The sequence below is a fragment of the Nansenia antarctica genome (genome assembly GCF_963989245.1).
Source record: "Nansenia antarctica genome assembly, chromosome: 6".
Lineage (NCBI taxonomy): Eukaryota > Metazoa > Chordata > Actinopteri > Argentiniformes > Microstomatidae > Nansenia > Nansenia antarctica.
Genome location: NC_137676.1, coordinates 36,227,914 through 36,244,014, shown reverse-complemented (window position 1 = coordinate 36,244,014; position 16,101 = coordinate 36,227,914). Strand labels below are relative to the sequence as shown.

The 16,101-nt window shown below is 45.4% G+C and overlaps 3 protein-coding genes across 3 annotated transcripts; all 3 read left to right on the top strand.

Annotated features, from left to right (window-relative positions):
- Window positions 1-579: 579 nt before the first annotated feature.
- On the top strand, window positions 580-5,060 carry tafazzin (tafazzin, phospholipid-lysophospholipid transacylase). The gene is made up of 10 exons (XM_080533325.1): window positions 580-857; window positions 976-1,104; window positions 1,526-1,571; window positions 1,670-1,755; window positions 1,969-2,049; window positions 2,236-2,277; window positions 2,538-2,600; window positions 2,722-2,774; window positions 2,910-2,987; window positions 3,170-5,060. The coding sequence occupies exons 1-10, from the start codon at window positions 749-751 to the stop codon at window positions 3,269-3,271; spliced, it is 789 nt and encodes a 262-aa protein (XP_080389451.1). The 5' UTR covers window positions 580-748; the 3' UTR covers window positions 3,272-5,060.
- Window positions 5,061-5,454: 394 nt separating this feature from the next.
- atp6ap1a (ATPase H+ transporting accessory protein 1a) lies at window positions 5,455-11,389 on the top strand (the record flags this gene model as incomplete). The annotated part of the gene is made up of 11 exons (XM_080534385.1): window positions 5,455-5,609; window positions 6,106-6,232; window positions 6,330-6,404; window positions 6,549-6,742; window positions 7,537-7,577; window positions 7,750-7,835; window positions 7,954-8,109; window positions 8,411-8,568; window positions 8,852-8,902; window positions 9,053-9,290; window positions 9,810-11,389. 11 exons carry the CDS (start codon window positions 5,455-5,457, stop codon window positions 10,017-10,019), a joined length of 1,491 nt encoding a protein of 496 aa, XP_080390511.1. The 3' UTR covers window positions 10,020-11,389.
- A 2,310-nt stretch (window positions 11,390-13,699) lies between these two features.
- Window positions 13,700-15,881, top strand: LOC308160470 (L-rhamnose-binding lectin CSL3-like; the record flags this gene model as incomplete). Its single annotated transcript, XM_080534383.1, has 6 exons — window positions 13,700-13,706; window positions 14,259-14,394; window positions 14,867-14,976; window positions 15,299-15,434; window positions 15,560-15,669; window positions 15,841-15,881. 6 exons carry the CDS (start codon window positions 13,700-13,702, stop codon window positions 15,879-15,881), a joined length of 540 nt encoding a protein of 179 aa, XP_080390509.1.
- Window positions 15,882-16,101: the final 220 nt, after the last annotated feature.

The following is a 16,101-nucleotide window of genomic DNA, read 5'->3' as shown; positions in this document are numbered from 1 at the left end:
ACAATTCATAGCGCTAAGTAATCCTTTCCGAGTTCAGAGACCTGACTGCCTGTCAGCTGACCAGAGGAAGGTGAGGAGAACATATCTCTGTTCTATACGCTTCCAAATGTTGTGACTAACGTTTAAATGCAATAGCTACGATTATGAGGTATATGTCAATTATTGAGATGTATGGGGTAAAAGGCTTTGAAGAACTATGTGTTCAGTTGACAGGTAGTAAGTTAGTTGAAACATCTGTTTCTCCTGGCTGGAAACTCCAGATGTCAACACAAACTTTGGGGGCTGGGAAAGAGATCCACTCCACATGTAAGCCACAAGTTAGGCTTCTCTTCAAAACCAGCTAGTTGGTGCTAATGTCACTGTCCCAGCTCATTTCTCCTCTAACATTAGCATGAGCTAGCTAGGTAAAGATGAATGAAGTGTGTGTGTGTGTGTGTGTGTGTGTGTGTGCCTGCCTGCGTGCGTGTGTGTGCGCGTGTGCGTGCGTGCTGGTGGAGATGGGTGCTCTCACATAAAGCAAGCACCCAAGGTATAGCATGTGTACTATTGTGCAAAGTTTCTCAAAGTGTATAGTGTATAGGCAACCATTATGCAGGGATAAAACATAAAAAAGGGCAATGCTGGGCTAGAAAGAAAGAGTGTGTGTGTGTGTGAGTGAGTGAGACATGTTTCTCAAGGTGGTGTTAATAATAAGTTAGGTACTGTATGCTAGGTGGATGTGTGTGGATGCAGACTGTAGTGTGCTGCGATGCCCCTGGAGGTGAAATGGCCTTTCCCACAGTGCCCCACGCTGGCCTGGAGGATCTCCAGCACTGTGGTCATGGGCATGGTGGGGTCATACTCCTACCTCTGGACCAGTGAGTCACACACACACACAGTTACATTTACAAACTTAATGCACACTGATCCATGCATTGTGTAGTGTGTGAATTCTTGCTGTAGACTACAGTATGTGACCTCTCTCTCTCTCTGTAGAGTATATGAACCATCTGATGGTTCATAACCACAAGGTTCTATTGGACCTGGTAGACCAACGCTCCCCAGACACGCCCCTGATTACAGTGGCCAATCATGAGTCCTGCATGGATGACCCTCACATTTGGGGTAACAACACTTTTTGTAAAGCATCTTTGTGTCTTGTCACTCTTGTGCTGAGAAGTGCTATACTATACAGTGGGGGAAATACGTATTCAACACGAACAGTTTTTTAAATTAACTTATTATTTCCATTGCCGCTATTCACATGAAATTTAGACTAGACATTGGTATTAACTCAATAAAACTACACAGTGAAATACATTGTAACACTCCAATCCATAAAAAAAGCTATGTGCAATAAAGTGGAATTTAAATTACATCTGAATAGCTGCAATGGAAATATGTTGAATTTAAACATGGTTGATGTGTTGAATACTTATTTCCGTCACTGTAAGTATGATGTATTATTATTAACACACATAAACACATTATGTTTATGAGACAACAGTCTGATGTGGTCTGTGTGTCTCCCCTCTCTTTGTTACAGGGGTACTGAAACTGAAACACATCTGGAGCTTTAATAAGATGCGCTGGTGAGTGACTCTTCTCTCAATGACCAATCCCAGTGAAACATTTAGATGTTCATTTGTCTGATTGGACGTTGTGACCTCTCTTGCCTTTGATTGGACAGGACCCCAGCAGCGTCAGACATCTGTTTCACCAAAGAGTTCCACTCTCAATTCTTCAGCCGGGGCAAGTGTGTTCCTGTGTACCGAGGTGAGTGTGTGTGTGGCTGTGGATAATAATAATAATAATAACTTTAATTTCTATAGCGCCTTTCAAAAAACCCAAGGACGCTTAATGAGGATGAGAGCCTGTGCTTTTTTTCAGCTGGCATTAGGATGACAAGACGTCTGTGTTTGTTTGTGTGTTTGTGTGTGTGTGTGTGTGTGTGTGTGTGTGTGTGTGTGTGTGTATGTATTCCTTTAGGTGATGGTGTGTATCAGAAAGGCATGGACTTCATTCTGGAGAAGCTGAATAGAGGAGAGTGGGTTCATATCTTCCCAGAGGGTAGGACTTCTCTTCCTCACTCCCTCTGTCGGTCATACTTGTTTGCGCTCTCTCTCCATCTTGTCTCTGTCTGTCCATCCATTTGTCTGCGTCCCTCTCTATCTTTGACACTGTCTCTCTCATATGATTCGTTATAGTGACAAACTCCTTGGACTAAACAGGCCTCTCTCTTCTTCACCCCCTCAGGTAAAGTCAACATGACTGAGGAGTTTATACGGTTAAAGTGGGGTAAGTCATGTTGTGGTGTGTGTGTGTGTGTGTGTGTGTGTGTGTGTGTGTGTGTGTTCCAGTCTGTGCCTTGGTTGTAAACCTGCTTTAGGGGCCAGAGGACTGTACCTGTACTTAGTTTGATGTTTTTGTCTCAGAGTTAGGGATCCGTTTTTAAGGTAGGCGTTTGACCGAGGTTGTGTGTCTGTCTTACACACCTTAGAGGGTCAGAATGAGTTGTTTACTGGTGTGTGTGTGTGTGTGTGTCTGTGTCTGTCTAGGTGTGGGTCGACTGATAGCAGAGTGCACCCTAAACCCTATCATACTACCCCTTTGGCATGTTGGTGAGTCTTTCTCTCTCTCACACACACACACACACACCCACCCACACACACAATAAACATAAAATATGCAACACAAACACCAGTAAACATGTTACTGATGTAAGTGTGACTTCTGTCTCAGGTATGTGTGATGTTCTGCCCAATGAGAAGCCTTACATCCCCCGAACCGGCAAGGTGAGCACACACACACACACACACACACACACACACACCCCTAACCCTGTATTACGCATACAGAAATACACGTTTTCTGTTAGGATTGGAACCCTGTAATATACCTGGAACTGACTGTAACATGTGTGTTGTCAGAGGATCACGGTCCTTGTGGGGAAACCGTTCAGTGTCAGACACCTGGTGGAGTCACTCCGAGCCGAGAACAAGAGTCAGGTGAGAATACACACACACAAACACACACACACACACACCCTGCCCATTTTCCACAAGTGTAGGAATTTGGATACAATATCCGCTGACCAGGTAGTCATCCCTAAGTGTGTGTGTGTATGCGTGTGCGTGTGTGTGCGTGTGTGCGTGCGCGCGCATCCTTTCGCTACCCCTGACTCTCTTAGATGGAGATGAGGAAGGTCCTGACTGATTTCATCCAGGGGGAGTTTCGCGCCCTGAAGACCCAGGCCGAGGCCCTCCACCAGCAGGTACAGACCCAAACCTGAGTCCCAGGCTTCACCCCGGCCTACACTCCTCCCTGGAGAGGAGAGTCATACCCTAACCTCAGGGTAGCAACTGGATGCAGACCATATAGACAATTACCATAAACACACACACGCACTTTGACTACACACACAAAATCTCCACAGACTAAACATACCCGTACATATAGATATTTACTTGTAGACCAACACACACACACACACACACACACACCCATGGAATTGACAGGAGGACTCCTCTCCACCCTGCTTTCTGTTGGACCACAGATTTACCTCACCACGGTGACCACTCTGAGCTGGCCCTCTGGGGACACTGGGGGGGAAACGTTGAGGAAACGTTACATTCAAAAAGGTTTACATTTAAACATTTGTCGGACGCCATCTTCATGTGTACCTGGAGCGTGATTGGGTAGCCCCCGATTGGTTGAACTAATGGAATAAGTTTTCTTTTGGAACAGATCTGTATAAAAGGCATGCCTCGTCCTCTGTGTCTGTCCCTAAGCCCTTCTAGCTGGGTTCGTGAGGGTAGAAACCACAGAACTCTGTTGCCTGTGTCGTCTGTGTACAAATGACGTGTTGTGATAATGTATGAATAACCAGACCACCACGTGCTGCATGGAACCGTCTCCAACAATGATCTATTTAATGAATGCTACAGACATTTTGTGCTAGTTTAGTATTGCAGTATGTGTTGGTTGACTGATCTCCTAAAGCGTTACTCTCTATACAGGAGAGAACTGGCGAAAATCAATGTGAGAATCTGTTTGGTTTTGCAATGGTTAATTTTGATTTAGGGCATTTATTATAAACTGGTTGAGAGAGAGAGAGAGAGAGAGAGAGAGAGAGAGAGAGAGAGAGAGAGAGAGAGAGAGAGAGAGAGAGAGAGAGAGAGAGAGAGAGAGAGAGAGAGAGAGAGAGAGAGAGAGAGAGAGAGAGAGAGAGAGAGAGAGAGAGAGAGAGAGAGAGAGAGAGAGAGAGAGAGAGAGAGAGAGAGAGAGAGAGAGAGAGAGAGAGAGAGAGAGAGAGAGAGAGAGAGAGAGAGAGAGAGAGACCACTAACCAGTTAGATGAGCTGGTCTAGTGAACTGGTCCCAGAGAGGCTTCCTCCACTGTGCCAACAGGCCACCTCCACCCAGCGGCTCCACAACTCACCAGTCTCCTTCTAGTCCGTCTCCAGCCAGTCTCACCTGGAGGGATTCATCACTATGAATAATAAAGGGAAGATGCCTTTAGACCACTCTGTCCTGTCCACCATGAGCCTTTGAGTAGTTACAGATAATCAGGGCGAACGTGCCTAAAGATGGCAACCTCCAGTGACTTCCGTGGTGCATCGTGAACGTTTTGTCAGGACGTCATTTTTCTTTTACTTTAGAAACAGACCAAAAATGATGCACTGACAAAATGTTGCATTTACACTGCTGCAAGTTTCAAAATTAAATACATCTTTATACCGCCGTTTAGTAGAATTGTGAAATGTGCTTCCTTTGTTTGGCAGCTTGACAGTAATGAAGTGACTGTCTTTGTCTGTCTCACCAGGGTTGATGTCAACTCCATTTCAGTTCAGTCAATTCCTTTTCAACAGCAGTTTTCAATTCTTGAATTGACTCAATTGAAATGGAGTTATTGTCTCCAACACTGTCTTCTCACCGAAATGCCATCCCTACTTTCATGTTGTATATAATGTATTTTATTACAGAAATCATCTGCTTTTGATCCATGTCTGATAAGCGACTGAAGCAAGGCTACAGTAAATAATGATCTGTAGTTGAAGTTTATTATATGATAAATATATCACCTCACTGTGAGTGATACACTGCCATGTGTACACTAATAAAGATTTTTGGAAATGTAAAATGTGTAGGCCTACTGTGTTGACTCCATTGTAAACACATGCTTTGGATTGGATAAAAAAGGTTATCATGACCAATGGACAGGGAAATTCACTACTGAATGGCTTGGGAGGAGAAACTGTAATTGGAAGCACACAATCTGTACTACAATTGTGAAAGATGCACACCTCCGGCCGAATGTTGGAGCAGTGGTCCCTGGACGGGCACGAGCAGTGGTCCCCGGACGGGCACGAGCAGTGGTCGCCGGACGGGCACGAGCTCAACCAGCTGGAGAAGGATTCAGCTCCGGTCACGTGACTCGATCCATCGGTAACGTCACTTGTCAGAATTATCCAAGATGGCAGCAGCAGCAGGGATGCCAGCATCTCTCCGCCGAGGATCAAGGATGCCAGCCCTCCAACGGGTATCCGTGTGTTTGGCCCTTTTATTCACCGTGTTCTCCTCCGGGAGCTGCGACGAACAGGTGCCGCTGATGTTATGGACGAGCGAAGGGTAGGTGTGGGTGGATCTGCGGTCTGGTTGCTTGCCAAGCAGGCTAGTCTAGCTGCACTGTGCAGAGCTGACATCTTGTTCCTACCACTCGCACGCTTACCTTTCCTCGATTCAATTGCGATGTACTACTATATCAATTCAATCTGCGTAGCCAGGAATAGCCAACCATTTGATCATATGGATCACAGACTGTATGTAGCCTTATGTGCGGCACAGCTATTTATTCAGCCAGTCGTGTTGCACAGCCAGCTAGCCTACGCTGACATCTCTAGCACTACTGACAGACAGCTCACTGTTGACACCACGGCCCAGATGGAGTAGATATTAGCTCTGTAGCCACCACCACATCATCATCATCATCATCATCAATCGCATAATGAATAATTAACCTGTGATCCGGGTACAAGATTATTGACGGGGTATTAGTACAGTACGTACAGGACAGGTTTCTATGTGTCCCGTTTCCATCGCTGTTCTCCTCTGTTGAATCCACCAGGTCCGCCCTCCCGTCCCAGTCTCCTCCCATGGCCGGTCACATCGTCGGGAGTGTGCAGCTGGCCTCCTACCTGGACACAGCCCTGGGCTCGGCCCCGCGGAACGTGCTGCTCTTTCTACAGGACAAAGTACGCTTGAGGTTCACCATCCTACTGACAGAGAAGTTCTGCTTCCAGAGGCTGTAGTTTTATGTGATTTTAATCTTGCTCTGTCTGACCCTACCAGATGAGCATTGAGGACTTCACCATCTACGGAGGGGCTTTTGGTAACAAGCAGGACAATGCTTTCCCAAACCTTGAGGTAACCCTAACCCCATTAGACCTTGGACTAATACAGTTACATTTTTCCAAATGCAGAAAGTATCTAACATTGCAGCAGGGATAAATTCACCTCATCTAGGCTACTAACTGCTTCTATGTTGTTGTTCTCTCTCTGGTCCTGTAGAGGGCTCTGCTCTCCTCTCCCTCCCCCCTGGTGTTGCCTGCAGTGTCCTGGACTGCCTCCAGTGCTTTCATTGGTCAGCTCCAGGACCAATTGGAAACCTCGCCTCTCTACATGGACCCTGAGACGCTCAGCCAACTACGACTTAATGCCTCCATACCTGCTCTACTGGTGTTCAGACTGCCCTACAGCACTGGGTACACACACACACACACACACACACACAGTCACACACATTAACGTGCAGTGATATTCTTCGTTTCCTGTACAGTTGATTGTGTTAACGTACCTGCTTAGCTCTCAGACTGTGGGTGTGGTCTATCTATAATAGGTTGTTCAAGACAAGTCAGAAATGGTTTGGAAATACAAACTCTTTGAGTGGGGAAAATCCCTTTCGTAACTACAAGTGGGGAAACGAGCTCTTGAGGGACCGACCTATAGTTTTCTGACGTCATGTCAACCAGAAAGTATCCGCGAGCATGGCAGTGTTTTTCAGAAGCTTACACTAAAGTGAAGTGGAAATATAACAACATTGTTTTTCTACGGTGATTTCAATGCCCACTGCAGTTTGTTTTTTCTTTTTGGAGAGTTTGAACACTCACAAAACTAAAAGTTAAAGCGGTTATAACTGGCCAACGTGGGTTAGGGTTAGGGTTAGGGTTCATGTTGTTTGGAGATGCTGACCTCAAATCACTTGAACGCAACGTACTCGGAAGTCTGAGATCACGTTTGGGAATTTCGAGTTTCTGACTTGGTCATGAGTGCACCATAAGTCTTGTTTGATTGTGATTTGGTCTCGAATAATAATAATAATAATAATAATAATGATAATACATTGATTTGTATAGTACTTTCTTAAAGCATGCATGTCAAATGAAAGCAAATAGAGATGAATGACAGCAGTCGAACCAAACAAGCTGACATGGCTCTGGTTGTGTGGGCGTGGCCTGATCCATGTAGCTTCTCTGATTGTGGGTGTGGTCTCCCGCAGGGCTGATCTGATGTCAGCCAAGGAGGTTCTCAGTGGGAATGGTGAGTAAGCTCCACTGTACGGTGGCTGTGCTGTGACAAAAAAAAAAAAATCCCCTTCTTAATTCGTCTCTGCCCTTATTTGAGCATGCAGGTGCAGGTAACTGGAAAACAACTTGGTTTGTACCTTACGTGTGTGTGTGTCTGTGTGTCTGTGTGTCTTCATTTATTTCAGATGAGGTGATTGGACAGGTTTTGAGCGTCATGAGGAGCCAGTCTGTCCCATACACCGCCATCTACACTGCCCTGCGCCCCTCACATGTAAGTGAGAGAGAGCGAACGCCTCATCACGCTCTGTCTGCAGTGCGTGTGTGTGTGTGTGTGTGTGTGTGTGTGTGCGTGTGTGTCCTAACCCCGCGTGTCTCTTGTCTCTCTCTAGGAGGTGTCATCTCTGTCTCTGGAGGCGGGCGTGGGAGGCGGGCGCTCCCTGCTGCAGGCTCGGGGCCGGGGCTCGGACAGGAACAGCCGGGAGCGGGGCAGGGAGAGGGACAGGGTCCAGGAGAAGGCCGGGGTGTACCCCCCAGTGGAGTTCAAGGTAGAACCAGTTCTCCACGTTTCAGGGACTCGGAACAGATGTAGATTCATTGATTTCTCAGAGAGAGAGAGAGAGAGAGAGAGAGAGAGAGGGGGGGGGGGGTTATGAGTGGTGGTGATTCATATAGTTTCGTATCAGACGATGGTATTACGTGACTTTTGTTTGAGGTAACCCTACCCCACGTACCCCCCACCCCCCCAAAGGCTCTTTGTATTGTATGTGATGCGAATCGGAGGTGTTTTGAGATGTGTGTGTGTGTGTGTGAGACCCGTGGCTGACTGAGCGGCTCTGTGGCCTGTAGGAGGGGGGCTCCAGCTGCATCCTGCTGTGGGCCAGGAACCTGACGGTGAGCATCCTCAGGGAGGGCCGCTGGGAGAGGCACGACCTCACCCCCTCCACCTTCGGAGAGGGCGTGACCCCCAGGCTCGAAGGCTCCGTCTGCGACCAGTCACTCTCAAGGTCAGGAGGGGCGGGTGGTCAGGGAGAGGACTGTTCGCTACGAACGTGGTCAAATGTTTTTGATGTATTCCCCCCCTCCTTCTCCATCGTCTGTCTGTGTCGATTCTCAGCTTTACGCCTCGATCCCAAAGGATGAGACGGTCCGATGCCTTTATGTCATCTCTCTCTCTCTCTCTCTCTCTCTCTCTCTCTCTCTCTCTCTCTCTCTCTCTCTCTCTCTCTCTCTCTCTCTCGCTCTCTTGTTCTTTCTCTTTTTCTCCTTTCTTTCTTGCTTTCCTCTCAGGCTGGTCTTGAATTATGAGAATGTCCTCGGCCATCGTTCCTTCAAACTCATGTGAGTACACACACACACACACACACACCCACACACTTACACCCCATTAGACCCTTGAAAATACCACTGAACCAACCATGATTCCTTCATTTAATCAACTGTGTGTGTGTGTGTGTGTGTGTGTGTGCGTCCGTCTCCGTCTCTCCCCAGCTTTGCAATGAGTCAGAGGCTCTACAAGGTGTCAGCCCGTCGCTGGTTCACCCTGGACACGGTGGAGCTGGAGTACGACGGCACCAAGGCCTTTTTCAACGGCAGCCGCGACGTCTATGCCCCGGCCGAGTACTCCTACCGCTGCGAGTCGGTCACCAACTTCCGCTACCCCGTCCTCACGCCCCGCTCCCCCAAGGACCCCGCCAACCAGTGGAGAGTCTCCTTCGACGACTTCCAGGTGAACCTTAATGACGAGTGTCCTCCGGTACACGGATGTTGCCAGGTTGCCGCCATCGTTTAAATCCACGTAGGCAGCGACTCTGATGTCACGATGGCTTTGACACTCCCATGAGTTAGTCCAGACGGTGGCTTTGCTAATTCAGTGGTTGTTGGGGTGGAATTAGAATTAGCATTTGCCATTTAGCAGACGCTTTAAATCCAAAGCGATTTACAATTACAGGGACATTCTCCCCTGGAGTAACTGAGGTGCTAAGGCTAAGTGCCTTTACTCAAGGGGACACTAGTGGTGGTGTTTCAGGCAGGATTTGAACTCACAACCTTCCGATCACCAGTCCAACTCACTATCCACTAGACCACCACTACCCCGGGGTTGGGGGATATTTATTAGTCTATAAAGGGGTGGGGTGAAAGAGGACAGACGCGATCTCTCTCTCTCTCTCTCTCTCTCTCTCTCTCTCTCTCTCTCTCTCTCTCTCTCTCTCTCTCTCTCATTCATTTTCTCTCTTTCTCCATCTAGATTCAGGGTTTTAACGTGACTGACAGTGACTTCTCATACGCCAGTGACTGTGCAGGCTTCTTCACCCCGGGCATCTGGATGGGCCTGGTCACCAGCCTCCTCATGGTCCTAGTGCTCACCTACGGCCTGCACATGATCATGCAGCTACGCACCATGGACCGCTTCGATGATCCCAAGGGTCCTGCGATCTCTGTACCCCAGACAGATTAACTGATGTACATACATACATACATACACACATACGCACACACATACACATACACACACACACACACACACACACACACACACACACACACACACACACTACTTAATATACCTGCTCCATCCATCCCCTCCTCTCCCTCATGCTGTCTTGACATTCCATCTACCCCCATCTATGTGTAGAGCAGTGGACACTGATGGCGGTAAACATCAGGGCACTGGCTCATTGTAATGCATGGAACGGAATCAGGAATGTGTGTGCTTGTTTGATACCATTCCTGACTCCATTCCTTGCATTACAATGAACCGTTCTCTGATCTTTTTCCCTCCATCATACCTCCGATTTCTGCCTCCCCTGGTGTAGAGCAGCATTGATCAGGTGGTAGAGTTCTAATGCTACGGCTGCGTTTTATTTCGGTTTTACTCAGAATGAGGTAATTCCAGGGGGGTATTCCATCAACGTCGCTAAAGGAAAATCCAGGCTTATTCTGGTAAATCTCACAAGATTTATACAAAAATAATAATTTTCCTTTAGCAACATTAATGGAATACCCCCCTGTAATAACCGTAGAAACAACACCCCTTGTTGGCACTGGTAGTGGAGGGAGAACCAGCGGTTTCCATAGGAACCAGACAGCTTAGTCATACGTCATAAGGGATTTAACTGTCGCAGACGTACGAACAGAAGTAAATTAGATTTTTATGTTTACAGAAGAGAAGCATTCCATTCACCCATTCACAACCAGAATGTGAGTTATTGTTCTCATTCCTCTTCATTTGGTAAGCTTTGTGTAAGATTCTGCTAATTCTGTAGGATGTTGGTCAATATTTCCCCCATATCGAGAGATATGTAAATACGAGGACAAATAGATGAAATATGATGAAATATGATGAAATGTTATTTATTGGTGAACTGTGTATAAATTGTGTTTTTGTTTGTGTTAACAGTAGTGTAGTTGGATGTGAGTAGATTGTTGTGTCTTCTGTTTTTTCGATGTTACAGGGAGTTACTAACTGAAAGGTCAAATGTTACTAAAGGATTCAATGTTACGAAAGGGATCGAAGCATCCATAATCAAACTGCATTCTGTGGATCAAAGGGAGGTCGAAGTTAATTTTAGCCACTGATAAGGGGGTCAGACTTTAAACCCCTCTTAGGGAAGGTTAGGATTGGTGGAAAAGTATTCTGATCCTAGACCTGTGGTCAGCAGATCAAAGGGAGACCATGTGTGTGATGTCATGCACTCATATCCATTTGGCTGTGTGCTGACTGAACCCAGCCCATTATGTGTACTATCAATGTGAAAAAGGAGAATTAAGTTGAGTTTTTGTTGTTATTTATTGATTTGATCTGTCAGTGATAAGAAGCCCTGACGGTATGGTCCTGTGTCGTGTTGCTGCTGTGAACCCAATAAACGGTTTGTGAAGAATAACGAATGCCTCAGCTTTATTAGTTTAAAGGAGCTGTGCTGTCTTTAGTTTCAAACAACAACATCCTCCGTAGTAATAATATAAATGAAGTGGACTTGCAGTGTCAGACGTTAGCTGTGGTGTTTCTGCATGCACAATTTTTAGAGGCATCTACCAGAGACAAAAAAGCAAAAATAGGCAAGTGCAGATAAATATCTGTGTGTGGACAAACAACACTATCACGTCTGCAAAAACACTCACAGCACCACCAGAAAATGCAGCCTGGATACAAATCTGAAAGGACAAGCCCCCATATGTTCCAAACTCCACTAGCCAGCCACCTGTTAATGCTACTGCTAATGTCCGACTATTAGCCTTTCATCATCGCCATGGCTACCCCAGGGGGGGGCGGGGCCTTGTATCAACCGCCTACTTCCCCAGGCAAATAGGTTACAAATGTGTTTATAAAGTGAAGTTATTAATATATCCCTACCAGTGAAGTGGGATTCATGACGAGGCCCATGTTTGACCAGACTTCTCCAACAGCAGGCAACCCCCTGCTCAAAGAAAATAAACAATTGTAAGATTCCTAGTTAAAAGCCAGCTGCTGTGAGACCAGTTAGTTTAAATAGTGTGAATGCAGAGGGACAGTTTTATTAATGGTAAATATATGTAAATATGCTTAAGACATAAACTACAACTAGCAAATAGTATACAGTATATATACAGTGCTGCTTGAAAGTATGTGAATCCCTTGTGCAATCATAGATTTTTTTGGTTTTACCATGAAATCTTTACTTAATCAGAACCAGTCTTTTTTATCTGACATAACCAATTCCATGTTGGGTTAGAGGGAGTCATGCGTGTAGTAGGAAAACTAAATTATAAAGAAATGAGTGCAATTTCCATGTAACTTTAAAGGGGTCATATTATGAAAAATGTGTGATGACCCTACTAACACAGGAATTGTGAATTAAAGCAATTCGGTCCGTTTTATGAGTCAGTGTGTCACAGAATCACAAACATTGTGTGGTGTGGTTTCCTTCTTCTGAATGAGCAGCTCTAGCATAGAATACAGTCCTTTTAAGCCTGCTTATGGGAACCATCTTGATTAAGATCTTATTCCTCTGTGTATGCTGTCATTCACATCTCTTATTTACAGAATCTGGTTTTGGCATTGTGTTTCCCTTTCAAATTATAATATTCACAGGGTCATGGGATATCCCGTGATAAGAAATGTGAGTTTTTGGGGCAGTTTATTTCTGAGGAAGCTCTGAACAACACCTAGGTATAAAAAGGCAGGTATACAGTAACACACTCATTCTTTTGTTTTGTTTGACAATGATTGTTACACCCAAGGGTTACTATTACCTAATAATTAGGCCTATTGTGTTCATGAAATGTTTTGAAGATTGCCATGTAAAGAAGCCCAGAAAGCACAGACGGACCTGGACGAATTCGGACCAGCCCGATAACGGCCAGATCACGTAATATCATAATATAATATTGATATATATAATATGTGTCAATGCGTCGAAAGCTTCGTTTCCCCCATCACTACTGTGGGTAGGTTAGCTAGTTACCACATTCAGCACCAAGGACTACTGAACAAGAAAGGCAGGCTGATAAACAGTGAGGGCAGCAGAGGAATGTCAATCAGGGAAAGTGGGATCAGGTGTGGCTAGGTGTGGGGAAGGAGGGGCGTGGCCAGGTGTGGCTAGGTGTGGGGAAGGAGGGGTGTGGCTAGGTGTGGGGAAGGAGGGGCGTGGCCAGGTGGGCCTTCACAACATCACATAAATACAAGCTGTAGTTGGAGAGAGACTGTTAGAACCTGTCACCATGCTGCTTCTAAGACTGGCTGCTGTTACCTGTGAGTATCGACTGAACACACTTACTGCAAACAATTACCAAGACATTTCACATTTCATTCATTATTTTATGACATGAACAGGTTGTACTGTAATGCTACAATACATTTAATTAAATTCATTTGTTTGGCTGTGATGCACTACTTTGTTTACTGAGCATATTTATTTTAAGCATAATTAAGTCATTACTGGAAATGGCAATATATTGTTCATGTCTTTGGACTGTCCAGATTGTATGCAATTGCAGGGATGTTTACCAAATAGCAACGTGTTATTTGGTTCCTTACTTTAAAAACAAGTCATGGACCAGTAAAGACTGAAATTATTTTGATGCATTAAATTAGGATGTTTGAATTGTGTACCAAATATAGGAATCAGTATGTAATTTGCCTGAACAATGACCACAAAGATGCATTGTAAGTTCCCAGAATCTATTAAGCACTGTAGAACTGCATGAGATGTTATGCACATCGGTGTCCTGCACCTAAACAAACTCAGTTTATGGTCACTTAATTAAAACTCGTACGGGCCGGTTTCACAGACAAGGCTTAAGCCTAATCCTAGACTAAAAAACATCTTCAATGGAGATTTTACATTGAAAGTGTGATTTAGTCCAGGACTAGGCTTAAGCCTTGTCTCTGAAACCGGCCCGTAGTTTGTTGTCTGTCTGTTCTGCTCAGGAAAGGGATTGACTTTGAATTGTGTTTTTCAGTGCTCGTTGCAGCTTGCTTTTTGCTGTCAAGTGCAGGTAAATAGTCAACTTGTGTCCGTGTCTACAATTGTACAAACTGTATGAGTAGTCGATATTAACTTTACATACTATTTTGTTTTTCAGAGACTACCTGTGAACATCAAACCGGTACACTGGACTGCGGTATGCTACTTTTAACTTTCACCATTCATCCCTCAACTGTAACCCCTCTAATAATGTTATGGAACTGAATTCCTCCACTTTGGTGTTTCTCCAGGGCAGGATGTGATCAAAGTCACCAGTGCTAACTACGGCCGCAGAGACACAACCACCTGCTCTAGAGGACGTCCAACCAGCCAGGTCACCAAGACTGACTGTATCCTGCCTAGTACCCTGGCAGAGATGGCCAGCAGGTTAGTAAAACACAATCCCCTGACTACCATTTAACCCCAACACTCCTGATAACCTTAAACTAATTGTTAAAATGTTTTAATAAATACAACTACTGTCTTACAAATGCCCTTCACCTACCTCTGTACATACTGACCCCATGTATCCACATTTGACTGTGTGGGTACAAGCATATTGAGTGTGTCTTGTGTGTATTGTTGTTGTTATCACTGATAACTTGTCTTTCTCTTGTCTCTTTGTTTGTATGTTGTCATGATGGCAGATGATTGGTCCCCTGAAGAAGAGGGGGTGATGGCGGGCCCCAAATAAATAAATAAATGCAACACTCCTCCCAGCCCTATCTGTCTACCCCCCAGTACTAATGACATTCTCTCTCTCTCTCTCTCTCTCTCTCTCTCTCTCTCTCTCTCTCTCTCTCTCTCTCTCTCTCTCTCTCTCTCTCTCTCTCTCTCTCTCTCTCTCTCTCTCTCTCAGGTGTGATGGGAAGAATAAGTGTTCGGTGCATGCCTCCAACTCTGTGTTCTCTGATCCATGCTTTGGAACTTTTAAATACCTGGAGGTGTCCTACACCTGCATCCCCCCTCGTAAGTGTGTATGTTACATTTTTACCAACTGTCCAACTGTATGAGTAGGAAGAGATTTACTTAAATTTTTCATTTCTTTCAGAGGCGAGTGTGACCTGTGAACATCAGACTAGCGAACTGGACTGCGGTACACACCTCTAAACTCACCATTCACCCTCAACTCTCACCTGTCCAACCCCTCATTTAGAAGGGAGACGGTTAATAAAGAGATTCACAATAGAACATGGCTTCACTAGAACTTGCAAACACATCTTTCAATAATGACTCTGTGTACATTATGGAATTGGCATTGAATTCCTCCACTTTGGTGGTGTTTCTCCAGGGCAGGATGTGGTCAAAGTCACCAGTGCTAACTACGGCCGCAGAGACACAACCACCTGCTCAAGTGGACGTCCAACCAGCCAGGTCACCAAGACTGACTGTTTCCTGCCTAGTACCCTGGCAGAGATGGCCAGCAGGTTAGTAAAACACAATCCCCAGACTACCATTTAACCCCAACACTTCTCCCAGCCCTATCTATCTACCCCCCAGTACTAATGACATTCTCTCTCTCTCTCTCTCTCTCTCTCTCTCTCTCTCTCAGGTGTAATGGGAAGAATAATTGTTCTGTGCGTGCCTCCAACTCTGTGTTCTCTGATCCATGCGGTGGTACTTTTAAATACCTGGAGGTGTCCTACACCTGCAGCCCCACTAGTAAGTGTGTGTTACAGTTGGTAAGAATGCATGAGTAGGAAGAGATATTCCAGGCTTCTTTTTGATAAGTCTTGTGAAACTTAAAAAAAAATCAAAATGAGCCTGGATTTTCCTTTAGCAACATTGATGGAATACCCCTCAGAAGTGCTCAACGGTTGTGTTGTCTTGCAGGAGACAGGTCCTCCAGGGCTTTTTACAATGGTGGCGGGTAGTGCTGACCGCGCGCACGCGCATGAAACGCGCACGCGCGCTCAAAACAACGACGTAATTTCAGCCAAAACTCGAGGATGGCCCAAAAAAATAAAATGTTTTCCTGTACTTCTCCCGTGTGTCTCTTATTGTCTGTGTCTGCATGTTTTTCCAGCATGTAATTCCGTTGTCAATAAAAAAATCGTCTCCCATTCTTTTCATTATCATTATGGAGGCTTTATG

Coding starts and splice junctions, on each gene's coding strand:
- tafazzin (XM_080533325.1), top strand. CDS start 749: ATGCCCCTGGAGGTGAAATGGCCTTTCCCACAGTGCCCCACGCTGGCC. Junction 858..975: donor ATACTCCTACCTCTGGACCA/GTGAGTCACACA, acceptor CTCTCTCTGTAG/AGTATATGAACCATCTGATG. Junction 2,278..2,537: donor GTTTATACGGTTAAAGTGGG/GTAAGTCATGTT, acceptor GTGTCTGTCTAG/GTGTGGGTCGACTGATAGCA.